Source organism: Ursus americanus, chromosome 9, assembly GCF_024610735.1.
Source record: "Ursus americanus isolate L20-20 chromosome 9, mUrsAme1.1.p, whole genome shotgun sequence".
Classification (NCBI taxonomy): Eukaryota; Metazoa; Chordata; class Mammalia; order Carnivora; family Ursidae; genus Ursus; species Ursus americanus.
In genome coordinates, this window is record NC_142135.1 from 64082823 (window position 1) to 64097547 (window position 14725).

General features: G+C 35.4%; 1 protein-coding gene across 1 annotated transcript in view; it reads left to right on the forward strand.

Moving 5' to 3' along the window:
• ARMC1 (armadillo repeat containing 1) overlaps nucleotides 1-14725 on the forward strand; it is a 45711-nt gene that overhangs the window by 19350 nt on the left and 11636 nt on the right. Inside the window, exons 4-6 of the mRNA XM_045789017.2 lie at nucleotides 6400-6589; nucleotides 13999-14115; nucleotides 14199-14273. Coding sequence (XP_045644973.1) covers nucleotides 6400-6589; nucleotides 13999-14115; nucleotides 14199-14273 — 382 coding nt within the window. The remainder of the gene's footprint in view (nucleotides 1-6399; nucleotides 6590-13998; nucleotides 14116-14198; nucleotides 14274-14725) is intronic.

Sequence of the window (14725 nt, forward strand, 5' to 3'; positions counted from 1 at the left end):
CCATAGTCATTGAGCTTTTTCTACTCTTTCCTCTTTTCTTCCCCTTTCTCCTTTTATAAAAAATTGTTTTGAGTATAGTTGAACACAATGTTACGGTAGTTTCAGGTGACTCTCGTTTTTTTTAAGTTGGGTTACTTCTGCCTTGTCAGAACATTTCATTCTCTGTCCCACCTTTGTTTTAACCTTCAAACCACACTTAAATATAGAAAATGCTTTGTCCTTTTGCAGAAGTTTTCCTGGCCATCTCTTGGTTGGTTGAAGCTCATTGTCTTGCAGATTGCTCAAGACAGGCTTAAATATTTCTTGACATCTTTCATATTTAAAACTCTTTTTCTGTAACCTTAATACTTGAAGGACAACTGGACTAGATCCATGGCTCACCTTTTGTTTCATTGAGATTCTTGAAGATTTTGTTGCCGTTTTGCTCCATTTTCCCTTGATTTTGATTTTGTTTGTGAGAAATCTGAGGCCAGTATATCTCATAAAACATAAGGAAAGTAGTAGTAGTTAATGTATCAGGAGCATTCGTCCATATAGCCATTTTCCTGCAGCATCATTCTTAATGACTGCAGTTACATCCCACATCCTCTGTCGTTAGGCTTTTTTTTTTTCCCAGTGTCTTTTTGTAATTATTTGGAACAGAGATTGGCAAATATTTTCCTTGAGAAGCCAGATAGTAAGTATTTTAGACTTTGCCCGACATACAGTCTGTGTTGCAATTACCCTTGTTTGGTCAAAACAGTCATAGTTAGTATATAAATGAATCGGCTTTGGCTCAAGGATCATAGTTTCCCTGCGTTGGATTTCAATGTTACCTAAACAGAGCTGTTGACTTCTTTCTTAGAACCCTTTTTTTAAGTTATGATTGTTTTTGCATTGAAAAATGAAGGGTAATTTTCTGGGTTGCATGAATGTTACCAGAACGCGCTTTCTTAGCAAACAACACAGGAAAAAAAAAAAAAAAAGCAAAAGCAATTCCAAAAGGAAAAGTTAGGATGTTTTTCAAAAGACGATAGCAAGTCTTTAAGAGTGAAATAGTATATTCATTACTTTTTATAATATATGGAAGTCGTAGCTGGCCTTTATGAGCAATATAAAATGTTACTAGCAGCATCTAGAATAAGAGTGAATTGGTGTTTATGACCAATAAGGAAATATATTCAGAATTAAAATTATTTTTGATATATAATAAAGATCAAGGTTCTTTTAGTTGTGTTTTATGAATAACATTGTGAACCTTTTCAGTATGGATAACTAATTAGAAAAAGTGGTGAGGAATCAATACACTTCATTATGGAATAGTAAATTACTGAGAGCAAAATTCCGATTACTTAGATGAAAGAACTTTTCAAGATAGTCTTTTTTTCTGATGTCAGATTTTAAAGACTAAACTAAATCCAGGGTATTATTAATCAGGTCTTTACATTTGCACTTGTCTAAGAAGATTAGGGCAATTAATACTTGTTTAATTATACAGTCTCTTACATTTATGGCCAAATACACTCATAAAAGTCTAGACTTTCTTTTCAAATGTTTTGAATCATAGTATTTGAACAGTAATCTTTTTTTTTAAAGATTTTATTTATTTATTTGACAGAGATAGAGACAGCCAGTGAGAGAGGGAACACAAGCAGGGGGAGTGGGAGAGGAAGAAGCAGGCTCCTAGCAAAGGAGCCTGATATGGGGCTCGATCCCACAACACCGGGATCACGCCCTGAGCCGAAGGCAGACGCTTAACCGCTGTGCCACCCAGGCGCCCCTGAACAGTAATCTTTTTTAATTTTTAAAATTTTTTTTTAAAGATTGTATGTATTTATTTGATAGAGAGAGAGGGAGCACCAGCGGAGTAAGGGGCAGAGGAAGAAGCAGACTATCTGCTGAGCAGGGAGCTGGATGCGGGGCTCGATCCCAGGACTCCAGGATCATGACCTGAGCCAAACGAAGGCAGACGCTGAACCACCTGAGCCACCCAGGCGCCCCAGTAATTTTTTTTTTTTAAGGCTAAGATAGCTTCTAAATATGTAGATACTCTTGGGTTTTTTTGGTTTTAAACGTATTTTTTAAAAATAAGGAAATAATTATTTATAATTGATTTATTGAACAGATAGTTCATAGTGCTCAGATCAAGTAATAACTTCATTTGTAATTCAGTTTGCTTATATGCTTTTGTAAATTTAATTTTGCTTAAGACAAAATTTTACTTAGTTTAAGAGGGATCTGGGTCTGTAAATAGATCCCTTAACTGCTTCGTAGGAAGGGTAGCAATAAAATTAGTCCTTTGAGGTACACCTGAAGACCATACTTAACAGTGAGAATATCACATTGATTTGATTTGTTACCCTTTTAAAATCTTTCCGTTTTTAAGTAGGTAGAAATGGAAAATCTTCCAGAAAGGAATTTAGTACTGGGTGAAAATGATAAAATTTTGGAATTACGAAATAAGGAAGTTAAAAATGGTGGTGGTGGGAGTATTTATTTCATAGAACCATTTTTCTTTTTCTTTTTTTTTTTTTAAAGATTTTTTAATTTATTTATTCGACAGAGATAGAGACAGCCAGCGAGAGAGGGAACACAAGCAGGGGGAGTGGGAGAGGAAGAAGCAGGCTCATAGCGGAGGAGCCTGATGTGGGGCTCGATCCCATAACGCCGGGATCATGCCCTGAGCCGAAGGCAGGCGCTTAACCGCTGTGCCACCCAGGCGCCCCCTCATAGAACCATTTTTCTAATCTGTCATCTATAATTGCTTTGTTTATCTAAGTAGGCATACCCTGTGTGACTCTATAGGTAAAGTATAGTTTATTGTAAATCCTTAACTTGCTTTGTTTGTTTTTTGGGTGGTTTTGTTTTGGTTTTGGTTTTGTTTTTTTTTTGTAAATCCTTAATTTTCTAATTGAAAGTTAGTGCAAATAGCCGCTGTAGCAGCATAGGCAATTGTAAATGCACATGTCTTACCTTTGCAAATTGTTTTTATAAATAAATGGTATTTTCTCCCCTCTGTCGCTGTTAATATGGAAACCACTAATATAGGTTTACGAGAGGATTAAGCCCCAAAGTCCTAAGGAATCCAATAGATGTAACAGATTATCTTTACACCTGTGAATCTGGAATAGTCTAGCTCTATAATATCCTTCAGAGAATTGTGGAAAGAGTCATGTATATAGTTTTCTTGTAGAGCTAGTTTCTTTTGCAGGCTCTCAGTCAGAAAAGGCATTAGAGGAATGTTTTGTCAGACAAGTGGGAGCAGTTATTAACCAGGAAAAGGAGGATTAGCTTAAGGAAACTGACAGCAGAGGCAATCTTCCCTTTTTTCTAAAACTTCTGTCCAGTATAGTAGTTGTTAGCCACATGTGGCAGTTTAAATTTAAATTAATTAAAATTAAATTTAAAAACCAATTTTTCACTTGTACCAGCCATATTCTAAGTATTCAGTAGTCATGTGACTAGTTTACTACGTTTCCATCATCTCTGAAAGTTTTGTGGCAGTACTGTTCTAAAATTTCTTTGCCTAACTATATAAAAGGCTATTTTTATATTTTGGATTACTTTTATTTTGTGAATTATTTTAACAAGTTCCAATAGAAGAATTACAGAATCAAAGAGTATAGATATTTTTGTGTCTTCTTATCACTGTTAATTTTTTTCAAATAGTACCAATTATAGTCTTACCAGCAGTTTTCACTTTATTGAATTTTTTCCAACATTGGATGCATTGCTACATTGCTCTTCTCCTATTAACCTCCTCCAATTCTAGATCAGTTTAAACAATGTTAAACCATCTGTGTTTTTCGAGGTTGATATAAGATAGATGGCATGGATAGGTACATAAATTTACTGAAATTGATGCGGAAAATTTCTGTATTTGCATTTTTTGTGAAACATTCTTGAATTTTACACCAGATTCTCTAAGGCATTAGTAACCCTTTGTGGTTTAGAGCTACTGTTACAGTTCTTATTCTGCAGAACAGGAAGATAATAATTTAATTTTAATATTTTTTGCTCACTACTGGTTCATCAGGAAACAGAGTTTTTGAAATAATGTATGCATTTTAAAATTTTTTATGGGAAGGTCATTAGTTACGTCTTCTGTTATGTGTTGTGATGATTATTTTTTTATTTGATGCAAACACTTAAAAACAGTATTGGTGGTGGAAAGGGGTAGCAAAGACATTTGTTTTTTTCCTCCTAAATTCATGAGTATCTCTAACTACTGACCTCATACTCTTTACAACTTGTGGTTGGCTAATATTTAAAATATCTCAGAACTTCAGTGACCTTTTCCGTTCTGCAAAACAGCTATCAGAAGAGTGCTGAGACATCTCCCCCCTCAAAATAGTCTTTTTGATAGCCTCTTGCAATACACAGCCAAAATCATTCAAAGTAATTGATCTCTGTGGCCAACAGTAACCCAGAAAAGCAGTGGGGATAATAAATTGAGTGCCTGGAAAATTGCCAGATAAGTACCCATGGACCTGAAGCTCTGTGTTGCTAGATTTATAGTTTGAATATCAGAAATTGAAGTGTTCTGCTCATTGAGTAAACAAATGGGTTGTAAAAAGTTTAGTGAGGCCCTCTGGAGAGAATACATCCCCATTCTTGAAGAGAAAAAAATAGAAAATTAAGATCACTAGTATAAGTACAAGTATAATATTTTATGATTTTTGAAAATATTTTATTTATTTATTTTAGAGAGTGCGAGGGGGAGGGAGAGAGAATCTCGAGCAGACTCCTCGCTGTGTGCAGAACCCAACACGGGGTTTGATCTCATGACGCTGAGTTCATGACCTGAGCCGAAACCAAGAGTGGGATGCTTTACCAACTGAGCCACCCAGGTGCCCCAGCATAGTACTTTAAATGTAGAGGGAGGAATGGATTATTGGGGTGAGGAAGCTTCACAAAGAAGATGGTAATTGAGGTTGAGCCTTCAAGGGAGGAAAGAGTTTGAAAGTGAATGGTCTAGGTAAAGCTCTTTTGGTTGAGGAAAAGGCGTCTATAAAAGGCATTCATAAAAAGACAAAATGAGCTGATATTGGTAGAGCTGAATGGGGATAGATTCTTTTTTTTTTTTAATTTTTTTTTTAAAGATTTTATTTATTTATTTGACAGAGAGATAGCCAGCGAGAGAGGGAACACAGGGGGAGTGGGAGGGGAAGAAGCAGGCTCCCAGCAGAGGAGCCTGATGTGGGGCTCGATCCCAGGACCCTGGGATCATGCCCTGAGCCGAAGGCAGACACTTAACGACTGAGCCACCCTTCAAAATTCAGGCGCCCCTGAATGGGGTAGATTTAAAGGCCTCAAATGTGTAAGGTTTGGACTTGATTGAGCTTATCTATAAGTGAAATGAGGGTTATTTTTTACACCTATGTGTATTTTCTGTTTATTGAGTTTAACTATAAAAAGCATTAGATCTGTGCTGACCATTATGGTAGACATTTGCCACATGTGGCGATTTAAATTTAATTCAGAGTAAACTCATTTTTTTAGTTGTGGTTGCTCAGTAGCCATATGTGGTGAGTGGACAGTGCAGCTCTAGAACATTTCCATCCATGCAGAAAGTCTGTGGACAAAATGTTACTAGATGTTTATATGAGGAGCTATCATAGGATTTAAAAGTTCAAGAATGAAAACTTTTGTTTTAGTTGTGGTTTCATAATACATACAAGCTTTGTAAAAGATATGTAAACAATGTAAATTAAGAAACAGTCAGTTTGAATTTATTAAGAAATCTCCTCATTGAAATAACTCTGATATGAATGATCCTCTCCTAATTTGTTTTCTTCTTTTGGATTTTTATGTGATACACCTTCTTGAAGGTCAAGGTGCTTTCAAATTATTTTAGTATGAATTCAGGGACAGGTTGTATCCTAATCTTTTTAGTTGATTGCCTGTTTAATTAATGATTTTGATTAAATATGCTGTTCTGTTATAGTGATAAGTTTTGAATCTTAAGTGAACCATGGATTTAAAATGAAATTAGAAGACCTTGGGGCACCTGGGTAGCTCAGTTATTAAGCGTCAGACTCTTGGTTTCTGCTCAGGTCGTGGGATTGAGCCCTATGTTGGTCTCAGCACTCAGCCAGGAGTCTGCTGGAGATTCTTTCCCCCTCCCTCTTCCTCCCCTCTGTTCCCCCCCCAACACACACATGTGCACACTCTGTCTATATATATAATAAAATAAAATCTTTAAGAAAAAAATAAATAAAAATGAAATGAAATTAGAAGACCTTATGATCAACTAGGTGCTTTTTCTATGTTGTTGATTATTCTAGGATTCACTGGTGTTTCCTTTCAATTGAACAAAGCCTCAGAATGTAAAAACAAGGCTCTGCAAAGTCAAGGAATAAAATTACAGCATCAGTAGAAGTGACAAGACTAATTAATTTATATGTGTTTCTTTTCAAGGACGACAACTCCCGGAGAAACAAAACTGCTGGCTTCTGAAATTTATGACATTCTTCAGTCTTCCAATATGGCAGATGGTGATAGTTTCAATGAAATGAATTCACGTAGAAGGAAAGCTCAGTTTTTTCTGGGAACTACAAACAAACGTGCCAAAACAGTGGTTTTGCACATAGATGGTCTTGACGACACGGTAAGACTTACAAACACGTTCGTTCATAAGATGGGGTGGGGAAGCAGATGATCCTCCTTCTGACCTTTCAGAAGGTCAGTAGTAGCCTAAGGCTGTGTCACAATGTCTGTGTCATTTACTTTATCTCATCATGTAGGCATTTTATTACCTCACATCGCAAGGAGAGGGTAAGTATCATACGATAAGGTATTTTGAGAGAGAGATCACATTCACATAACTTTTATTACAAAGTATTGTTATGATTGTTCTATTTTAGTAATCATTATTGTTAATCTCTTACTGAGCCTAATTTATAAATAAACTTATCATATGTACGTATAGGAAAAAAACATACTATATATATAGGTTTTGGTACTTTCTGCAGTTTTAGGCATCCCCTGGGGGTCTTGAAACGGATCTCCCTGTAGTTAAGATAGGGATAGTTTCTTCAGTGACACTTGCCAGCAGTCTTGAAGAATAAGTCCCACAGGAGCATTTTTCTAAAGGTGTCAGTTAATCAGAGCACACAACAATTTTAAATATTTATGTCCTAATAATAGAACTTCAAAATATATGAAGCCAAACTGACAGAAATGATAGGAGAAATAGACAAATCCACAATTATTGATCTGGAGATTTCAGCACCACTGTCAATTAATAGAACAAGTATACAGAAAATCAGTTAAGGATATAGAAGACTCAAGTAGCACTAACAACCAACTTAATCTAGTCTATATTTATAGACCACCCTATCCAGTAACAAGATAATATTCATTCTTTTCACATACATGTGAAGTATTTACCAAGGTAGACCTTATTGTGGACGATTAGAACAAGTCTTAATAAATTTAAAAGAACTATGCGAAGTATGTTCTCTGAGCACAAGGAAAAGCAAATTAGAAATCAGAAACAAAGTTATTTGGAAAACCCCCCAAATATTTTGGAGGCTAAATAATGTATTTCTAAAATAATCTATGAGTCAATGATGAAATCAAAAGAGAAATTATAAAGCATTTTAAATTGAATAAAAATGAAAATGCGATATCAGAATTTGTGGGGTGCTGCTGAAGCAGTGCTTGGAGGGTAATTCAACAGCACCAAATGGCTAAATATTTGTATACAGGAGAGAAGAGTTCTCAGTGACTTAAGCTTCTACCTTAAGAAACTAGAAAAAGAAGAACAAATTAAACCCACAGTAAGCAGAAGAAACAAAACAAATCAGTGAAATGAAAAACAATAGAGAAAAACCAATGAAATCAAGAGCTGATACTTCGACTTGATCAATAAAATTGATAAACTTGTAGCCAAACCATTCAAGAATAAAAGTCACAAATTATCAATACCAGAAATAAGAGAAAGAAAACATCACTATAGACCCTATAGACATTAAAAGGAAAATAAATGAATATTTTAAATAACTATGCCAATAAATTTGATAATATAGATGAAACGGGAAAATTTCTTGAAAAACACAACCAAGTTTTATTCAAGAGGAAATAGATAACTTGAATAGCTCAGTATCTATTAAAGAAATTGATTTTGTAATTAAAAACCTTCCCATAAAGAAAACTTTTGTCCCAGATGGCTTCACTGGTGAATTCTACCAAACACTTAAGGAAGAAGTAATACCAGTTGTACACAATTTTTTATTTATTTTTTTATTTTTTTATTTTTAAGAGTTTTTATTTATTTGACAGAGATAGAGACAGCCAGTGAGAGAGGGAACACAAGCAGGGGGAGTGGGAGAGGAAGAAGCGGGCTTCCAACAGAGGAGCCGGATGTGGGGCTCGATCCCAGAACGCCGGGATCATGCCCTGAGCCGAAGGCAGACGCTTAATGACTGAGCCACCCAGGCGCCCCTGTACACAATTTTATAGAGTGTAGTATAGTATAGGAATATAGTAATACTGAATATAGCGTAGCATTTTAATATATTGTGATATTAGAATGCTTTAATAGTCCTACAGGATAGTTTCTTCTGAACTCATTCTACCTTGTCTACTTTTTTTTTTTAAGATTTTATTTATTTATTTGTCAGTGAGAGAGAACACAAGCGGGGGAAGCAGGCTCCCCACTGAACAAGGACCCTGGGATCATGACCTGAGCCGAAGGCATCCCTACCTTATCTGCTTTTAATTTTAGCTTCTTTTGCTTGCTTTTGATGAGTGTGTATCATCTATTCATATCTGTAGTTCAAGATTTCTTATAGGCACTATATAGTTGGGCCTTGCCTTTTAATCCGTTCTGAAAATTTCTGCCTTTTAGATGGAGTGTTGAGGTCATTTATCTTTGATAGAATTATTAATATGGTTAGTTTTAAAACAACTATCTTACTAATTGCTTTCTTTTTTTATTTTTTTTTAAGGTTTATGTAATTATTTATTTAAGTAATCTCTGCGCCCACCATGGGGCTCAGACTCACGACTCAGAGATGAAAAGTTGCACGCTCCTCCAAGGGAGCCAGCCAGGTGCCCCTTGCTAATCGCTTTCTGTTTGTCCCTTCAGTTCATTTTTCCCTTTTCCTTTTTCTGCATTTCGGACTAATTGAATGTTTTTTATGATTTCATTTTATTTCCTTTGTTGGCTTATTAGCTACAGGTCACCTTCCTTTTTGTTGGTTGATTTAGGGTTTATTTTATATATTTTTAATTCTACTATAGTGCAGCTTCAATTAATATTATATCACTTCATAAATAGTGTAGGACATTTAGAACATTATACTTCCATTTCCCCTTTCTTTGCCTCTTTGCAGTTGTTACATGTTTTACTCCACCTATGTTATAAACCCCAAATGTATTGTTATTACTTTAAGTAGTCTATTTTTAAAATTTTTTTTAATTATAAAATACGGATAAGTATAAAATTTACTGTCGCAACCATTGTTAGGTATACAGTTCAGTGGTATTAAGTACATTCATAAGGTTGTGTAACCATCACCTCTATACTTCTTACGAATGTACAGTTTTTTGTCTTGTAAAACCTAAAACTGTACTCATTACACAATGACTCCCCTTTCATCCTTCCCCCCAGCCCCTGGCAACCACTATTTCACTTTCTGTCTCTATGATTTCGAAAAAATCAGTCTAAGACATTTTAAAATAAGAAAAATGTATTTTCTGTCCACGTCCATTTTTGCCATTTCCAGGGCTCTTTATTCTTTTGTGTAAATTTTGGGTTTTCATCTGATTTCATTGTCCTTCTGTTAACATTTCTTACAGTAGTACAGGTCTGCTGGCAATGAATTCTTTCAGGTTTTTTTAATTGAAATAGAACTCACATACTATTAATACACCATTTTGAAGTGTACAAGTCCGTGCTTTTAGTGTATTTACAGGGATGTACAGCCATCCCCATAGCCTAATTCCAGAACAGTTCCTTCCAAAAGGAAGCCTCATACCCGTCAGCAGTCACTAATCCTGCCCCTGATAACCTCTAATTTACTTTTTGTGTCTCTGGAATTGCCTCTTCTAGACATTTCATATAAATGGAATGATAGGCTGTGTGACCTTTCATGCCTGGCTTTCACTTTAGCATAATGTTTCCAAGGTTCATCCCTACTGTGGCATGTGTCAGTACATCTTTCCTCTTTATAATATTCCATTGTATGGATGTCCTCTATTTTGTTTATTCATTCATCAATTGATGGACATTTGGGTTGTTTCCACTTTTTGGCTGTTATGAATCATTCTGCTGTGAACACTGGTGTATAAGTTTTTGTGGATTTATGTCCTCAGGTCTCTTGGATATGTTCCTATGGTAGAGTTGCTGGATGATACATTAACCTCGTTTAGCTTTTTGAGCAATTGCCAAAGTGTTTTCTACAGTGGCTGCACCATTTTACATTCCCATCAGCAGCATATGAGGGGTCACTTTCTCCACAGCCTTGTCAGCATACATTTCTGTTGTTTAATAGCTATCCTAGTGGATATGAAGCGGTATCTTATTGTGGGGTTTCTTTGTTCTTGTTTTTTGTTGTTGTTTTATTGTGGTGTTAATTTGAATTTCCCTAGTGACTATGATGTTGAGTATCTTTTCATGTGCTTATTGGCCATTTCTCAGTGATTGATTTAGTGTTTATTGTATGTATCTTTATCCCATATTTTCTCTTTTGGAGAAATGCCTGTTGTCTATTTTTAAATCGTTTGTCTTTTCGTTGTTGAATTCTATTAGTATCATGTATTACATTGGTGATTTTCATTTTTTTTTTTTTAAGATTTTATTTATTTTTTGTCAGAGAGAGCACAAGCAGGGGAGGCAGCAGGCAGAGGGAGAAGCAGGCTCCCCGCTGGGCAAGGAGCCTGATGCAGGGCTTGATCCCAGGATCCTGAGCAGACACTTAACCAACTGAGCCACCCAGGCATCTTGGTGATTTTCATATATTGAATCAACCTTTCAGTCCTAGAGTAAATCCCAGTTGGTCATGGTGTATAGTCCTTTTAACAGGCTGTTGGATTCAGCTTGCTGGGATTCTGTTGAGGTATTTTGTGTGTATATTCATACAGGGTATTTTATAGTTTTATTTACAGTTTTCTTTCATGTGGTATCTTTTTCTGGTTTTGGTATCAGGATAATACTGTCTTCATAAACTGAGTTGGGGAGTGTCTGGATGAGTTTGTGAAAGACTGCTGTTGATTATTCTACGTTTGGTAGAGTTCACAAGTGAAACCATTTGGTCCAGAGCTTTCTTTGTGGGATATTTTCTGTTTTTAATTTAATCTCTTTACCTGTTACAGGTCTATATTTTTTTTCCTAGAGTCAGTTTTGGTAATTTTATTTTTTATGAATTTGTTCATTTCATTGAGGTTATCTAATGTGTCGGCATAATGCGTTGTTCATAATATTCGCTTATAATCCTTTTGTTTCAGTCAGATTGGTCATAATGTCCTGTCTTTTATTCCTGAGTGTAGTAATTTGCATCTTTCTCTTTTTTTCGTAGTCTAGCTACAAGGTTTATCAGTTTTATTGATCTTTTCAAAGAACCAACTTTTAGTTTCACTGATTTTTTTTTCCTATTTTTTTTCCCTTTTCTCTATTTCTTTTTTCCCTGCCATAATCTTTATTATTTCCTCCTTCTGCTTGCTCTGGGCTTTCTTAAAATGGAAATTTAGGTTACTGATTTGAGATTTTCTTCTATTTTAATGTAGTTATTATAGCTTACAAGTTTTTATTTAAGCAGTACTTTCTCTGTATGCCATCAGATTTGGTATGTGGCATTTTCATTTTATTCATCTCAAAGTATTTTCTAATTTTTCTTGTGATTTCTTTGACACATTGGTTATTATTTAGGAGTTGTTTTATTTCCATGTATTCTGAATTTTCCAAATTTCCTTCTGTTATTAATTTCTAATTTTGTTTCATGTGATTTGACAGCATTGAATGATTTTAGTCCTTTTCAGTTTATTGAGGCTTATTTCATGGCCTACCGTGGTCTATCCTGGAGAATGTTCCATGTGTCCCTGAGAATGTATGCACTGTTGTTTGGAATATTCTAAGTGTCTGTTGAGTATTGTTGGTTTATACTGTTGTTTAAGTATTATTTTCCTTGCTCATCTTCTGTCTACCTATTCTGTTCATTTTTTTTTTTTTAAGATTTTATTTATTTATTCAACAGGATAGAGACAGCCAGCGAGAGAGGGAACACAAGCAGGGGGAGTGGGAGAGGAAGAAGCAGGCTCATAGCGGAGAAGCCTGATGTGGGGCTCGATCCCATAATGCCGGGATCACATCCTGGGCCGAAGGCAGACGCTTAACGACTGCGCCACCCAGGCGCCCCAATTCTGTTCATTTTTGAAAGTCAGATATTGAAATCTCTAACTCCTTCAGTTTTGTATGTCTGGAAGAGTCTTTATTTTTTTTGGAAAGATTATTTTCAGTGGGTGTGAAATTCTAAGTGACAGAGTTTGTTTTTTTTTTTAACACCATACTTGAAGACATTCCTTCACTGTTGTCTTCCTTGCATTGTTTCTGTTGAGGATTCTGTTATTCTTACCTGCGTTCTTCTATATGCAATATATCTTATTTTTCTCACTCAGCCTGCTTCTAAGAGTTTCTCTTTCATCACTGCTTTTGATCAGTTTGTTTATAATGTGCCTTGGTATAATTTTCTTCATGTTTATTCAGCTTCTTGGATCTCTAGGTTTATATTATGCAGCAAATTTGGACAATTTTTTTCCATTATTTCTTCAAATATTGTTTCTGTCCCCCTTTCCCCTTGGTCTTTCAGGGATTCCTGTTACATGTATTCAACCATGTGAAGTCTCACACCTCACTGATACTCTGCTCATTTTTTTCCTCAATTCTTTTTTTCTTCTGTTTCATTTTGGATAGTTTCTGTTGCTATATTTGCCAAATTTTTCTTTTGTAAGTGTTTAATTTCCCACTAATCTCATTCACTGTATTTTTTCTTACCATAGACATTGTTTTATTTTATTATTTTATTATTTTATTTTTTTATTTTAATTAGGTTCCATGCCCAACATGGGGCTTGAACTCAGGACCCTGAAATCAGGGATTGCATGCTCTGCAGCCAGCCACCCCTTATTTTATTTCTCGAAGTTTGATTTGGATCTTTTTACTATCTCCTTAATATGTTTATACTTTTCTGTATTTGAACATACAGAAAATGGTTGGAATAACGTTAGTGTCCTTATTTACTAATTTAACATTGAAGGGGGTATGTTTTATTGTGTTGTCAGAGGAAAATGAGAACTAAAAAGAGGGTATTAATAACCCTTGAGAATGCAGTGGTAGCCATTGAGAATGCCAGAAATGAAGGATGCAGTGATATTTATAAATACCAAGTACTATAAAAGTAGTGACTCAAACACTGAACACTCACTAATTCTAACATCAGTCTGTAAGAATTATCCTCAGAGATTTTTAAGCTAGAGTGTGGATCCGCAGACCTTTTCTTTAAAGGGCCAGATAGTACATATTTTAGATTCGGCAGGGCATATGGCCTCTGTTACAACCACTAACTCTGCTGTAGTGCGAAACGAGCCTCAGACAGTAGGTAAACAGATGTGTGCGCTGTGTGCCAGTAAAAACAGCTGGTGGACTGTAGTTTGCTCACCCTTGAGCTAGAGGAACCTAGCTTTGTTTTTCAGCATTTTTTTTCTGTATTGTTCTTCCATTCCTTTTGCATTAAGATTTAAATTAATACTGGCTAACTTATTTCTGATAAAAATTATTAAAACTAAGTATTAGTAATGAAGTTTGAAAAAATCCATCAGGAATTATTAGTCTGTTGATCTTATAAAATTTAATAAACTTGACTAAACACCACCCCTGTCCTCAAGAATGAGTTGGTAGAACTGGAATAGAGACGTTGCTACCCCCTCCCCCCCAGTGTGGTTTGAGTTGATTTGTTTCTTTTTATTATTTTGCCAATTTTAATAATAATTTGTTGGTTTTTTTTTTTACCTTTTCAGTCTCGGAGAAATCTCTGTGAAGAGGCTTTGTTAAAAATTAAAGGTGTCATTAGCTTTACTTTTCAAATGGCTGTTCAAAGATGTGTGGTGCGGATCCGTTCAGATTTGAAAGCAGAGGTAAGTATTTTAAATGTCTGAATGCTTGAGGTTATAGGGAAACAAATCAGTGTTCAAAATTGTTCCTTTTAATCCTGGCCTAGGCTTTGGCATCAGCGATAGCATCAACCAAGGTTATGAAGGCTCAGCAAGTTGTGAAAAGTGAAAGTGGAGAAGAGGTAAATGCTTTATGTAGTTTTCTTTATACCTAACTGACTCTTGATTATTCTTTATGCCTAGCAGGTTGATAGTATTTTCAGGCTGTTAGTTGCCAAATACACAGGAGTGTGGTTGGGTCAGATTACATGTTTCTTGGCTAACAGTTAACTCTTTCAAAGAGAGAGAGATCTTTTGTAGATTTCAAAGTCTGCTCTTATATTTTGTGGATTTCAGAGTCTGTTCTTTATCTCCGTGGAAACAGCTTCCTAATTTTATATGGAAATAAAAGGTATCTAGTTTCCCTGTGTTGGTTTTTAATACTTCTTTCTAACCTTAGTTTTGTCAATCCAAAAAATAAAGGTCTGTTCCCACCGGGGATAGGTAAATACAGTGAAAGTCTTTGCCTCTTGCTACTTTTGCTACTTTTGCTACTAGCTTTGTGATGGGGAAAACAAGTCTGTATTGCTTTAGC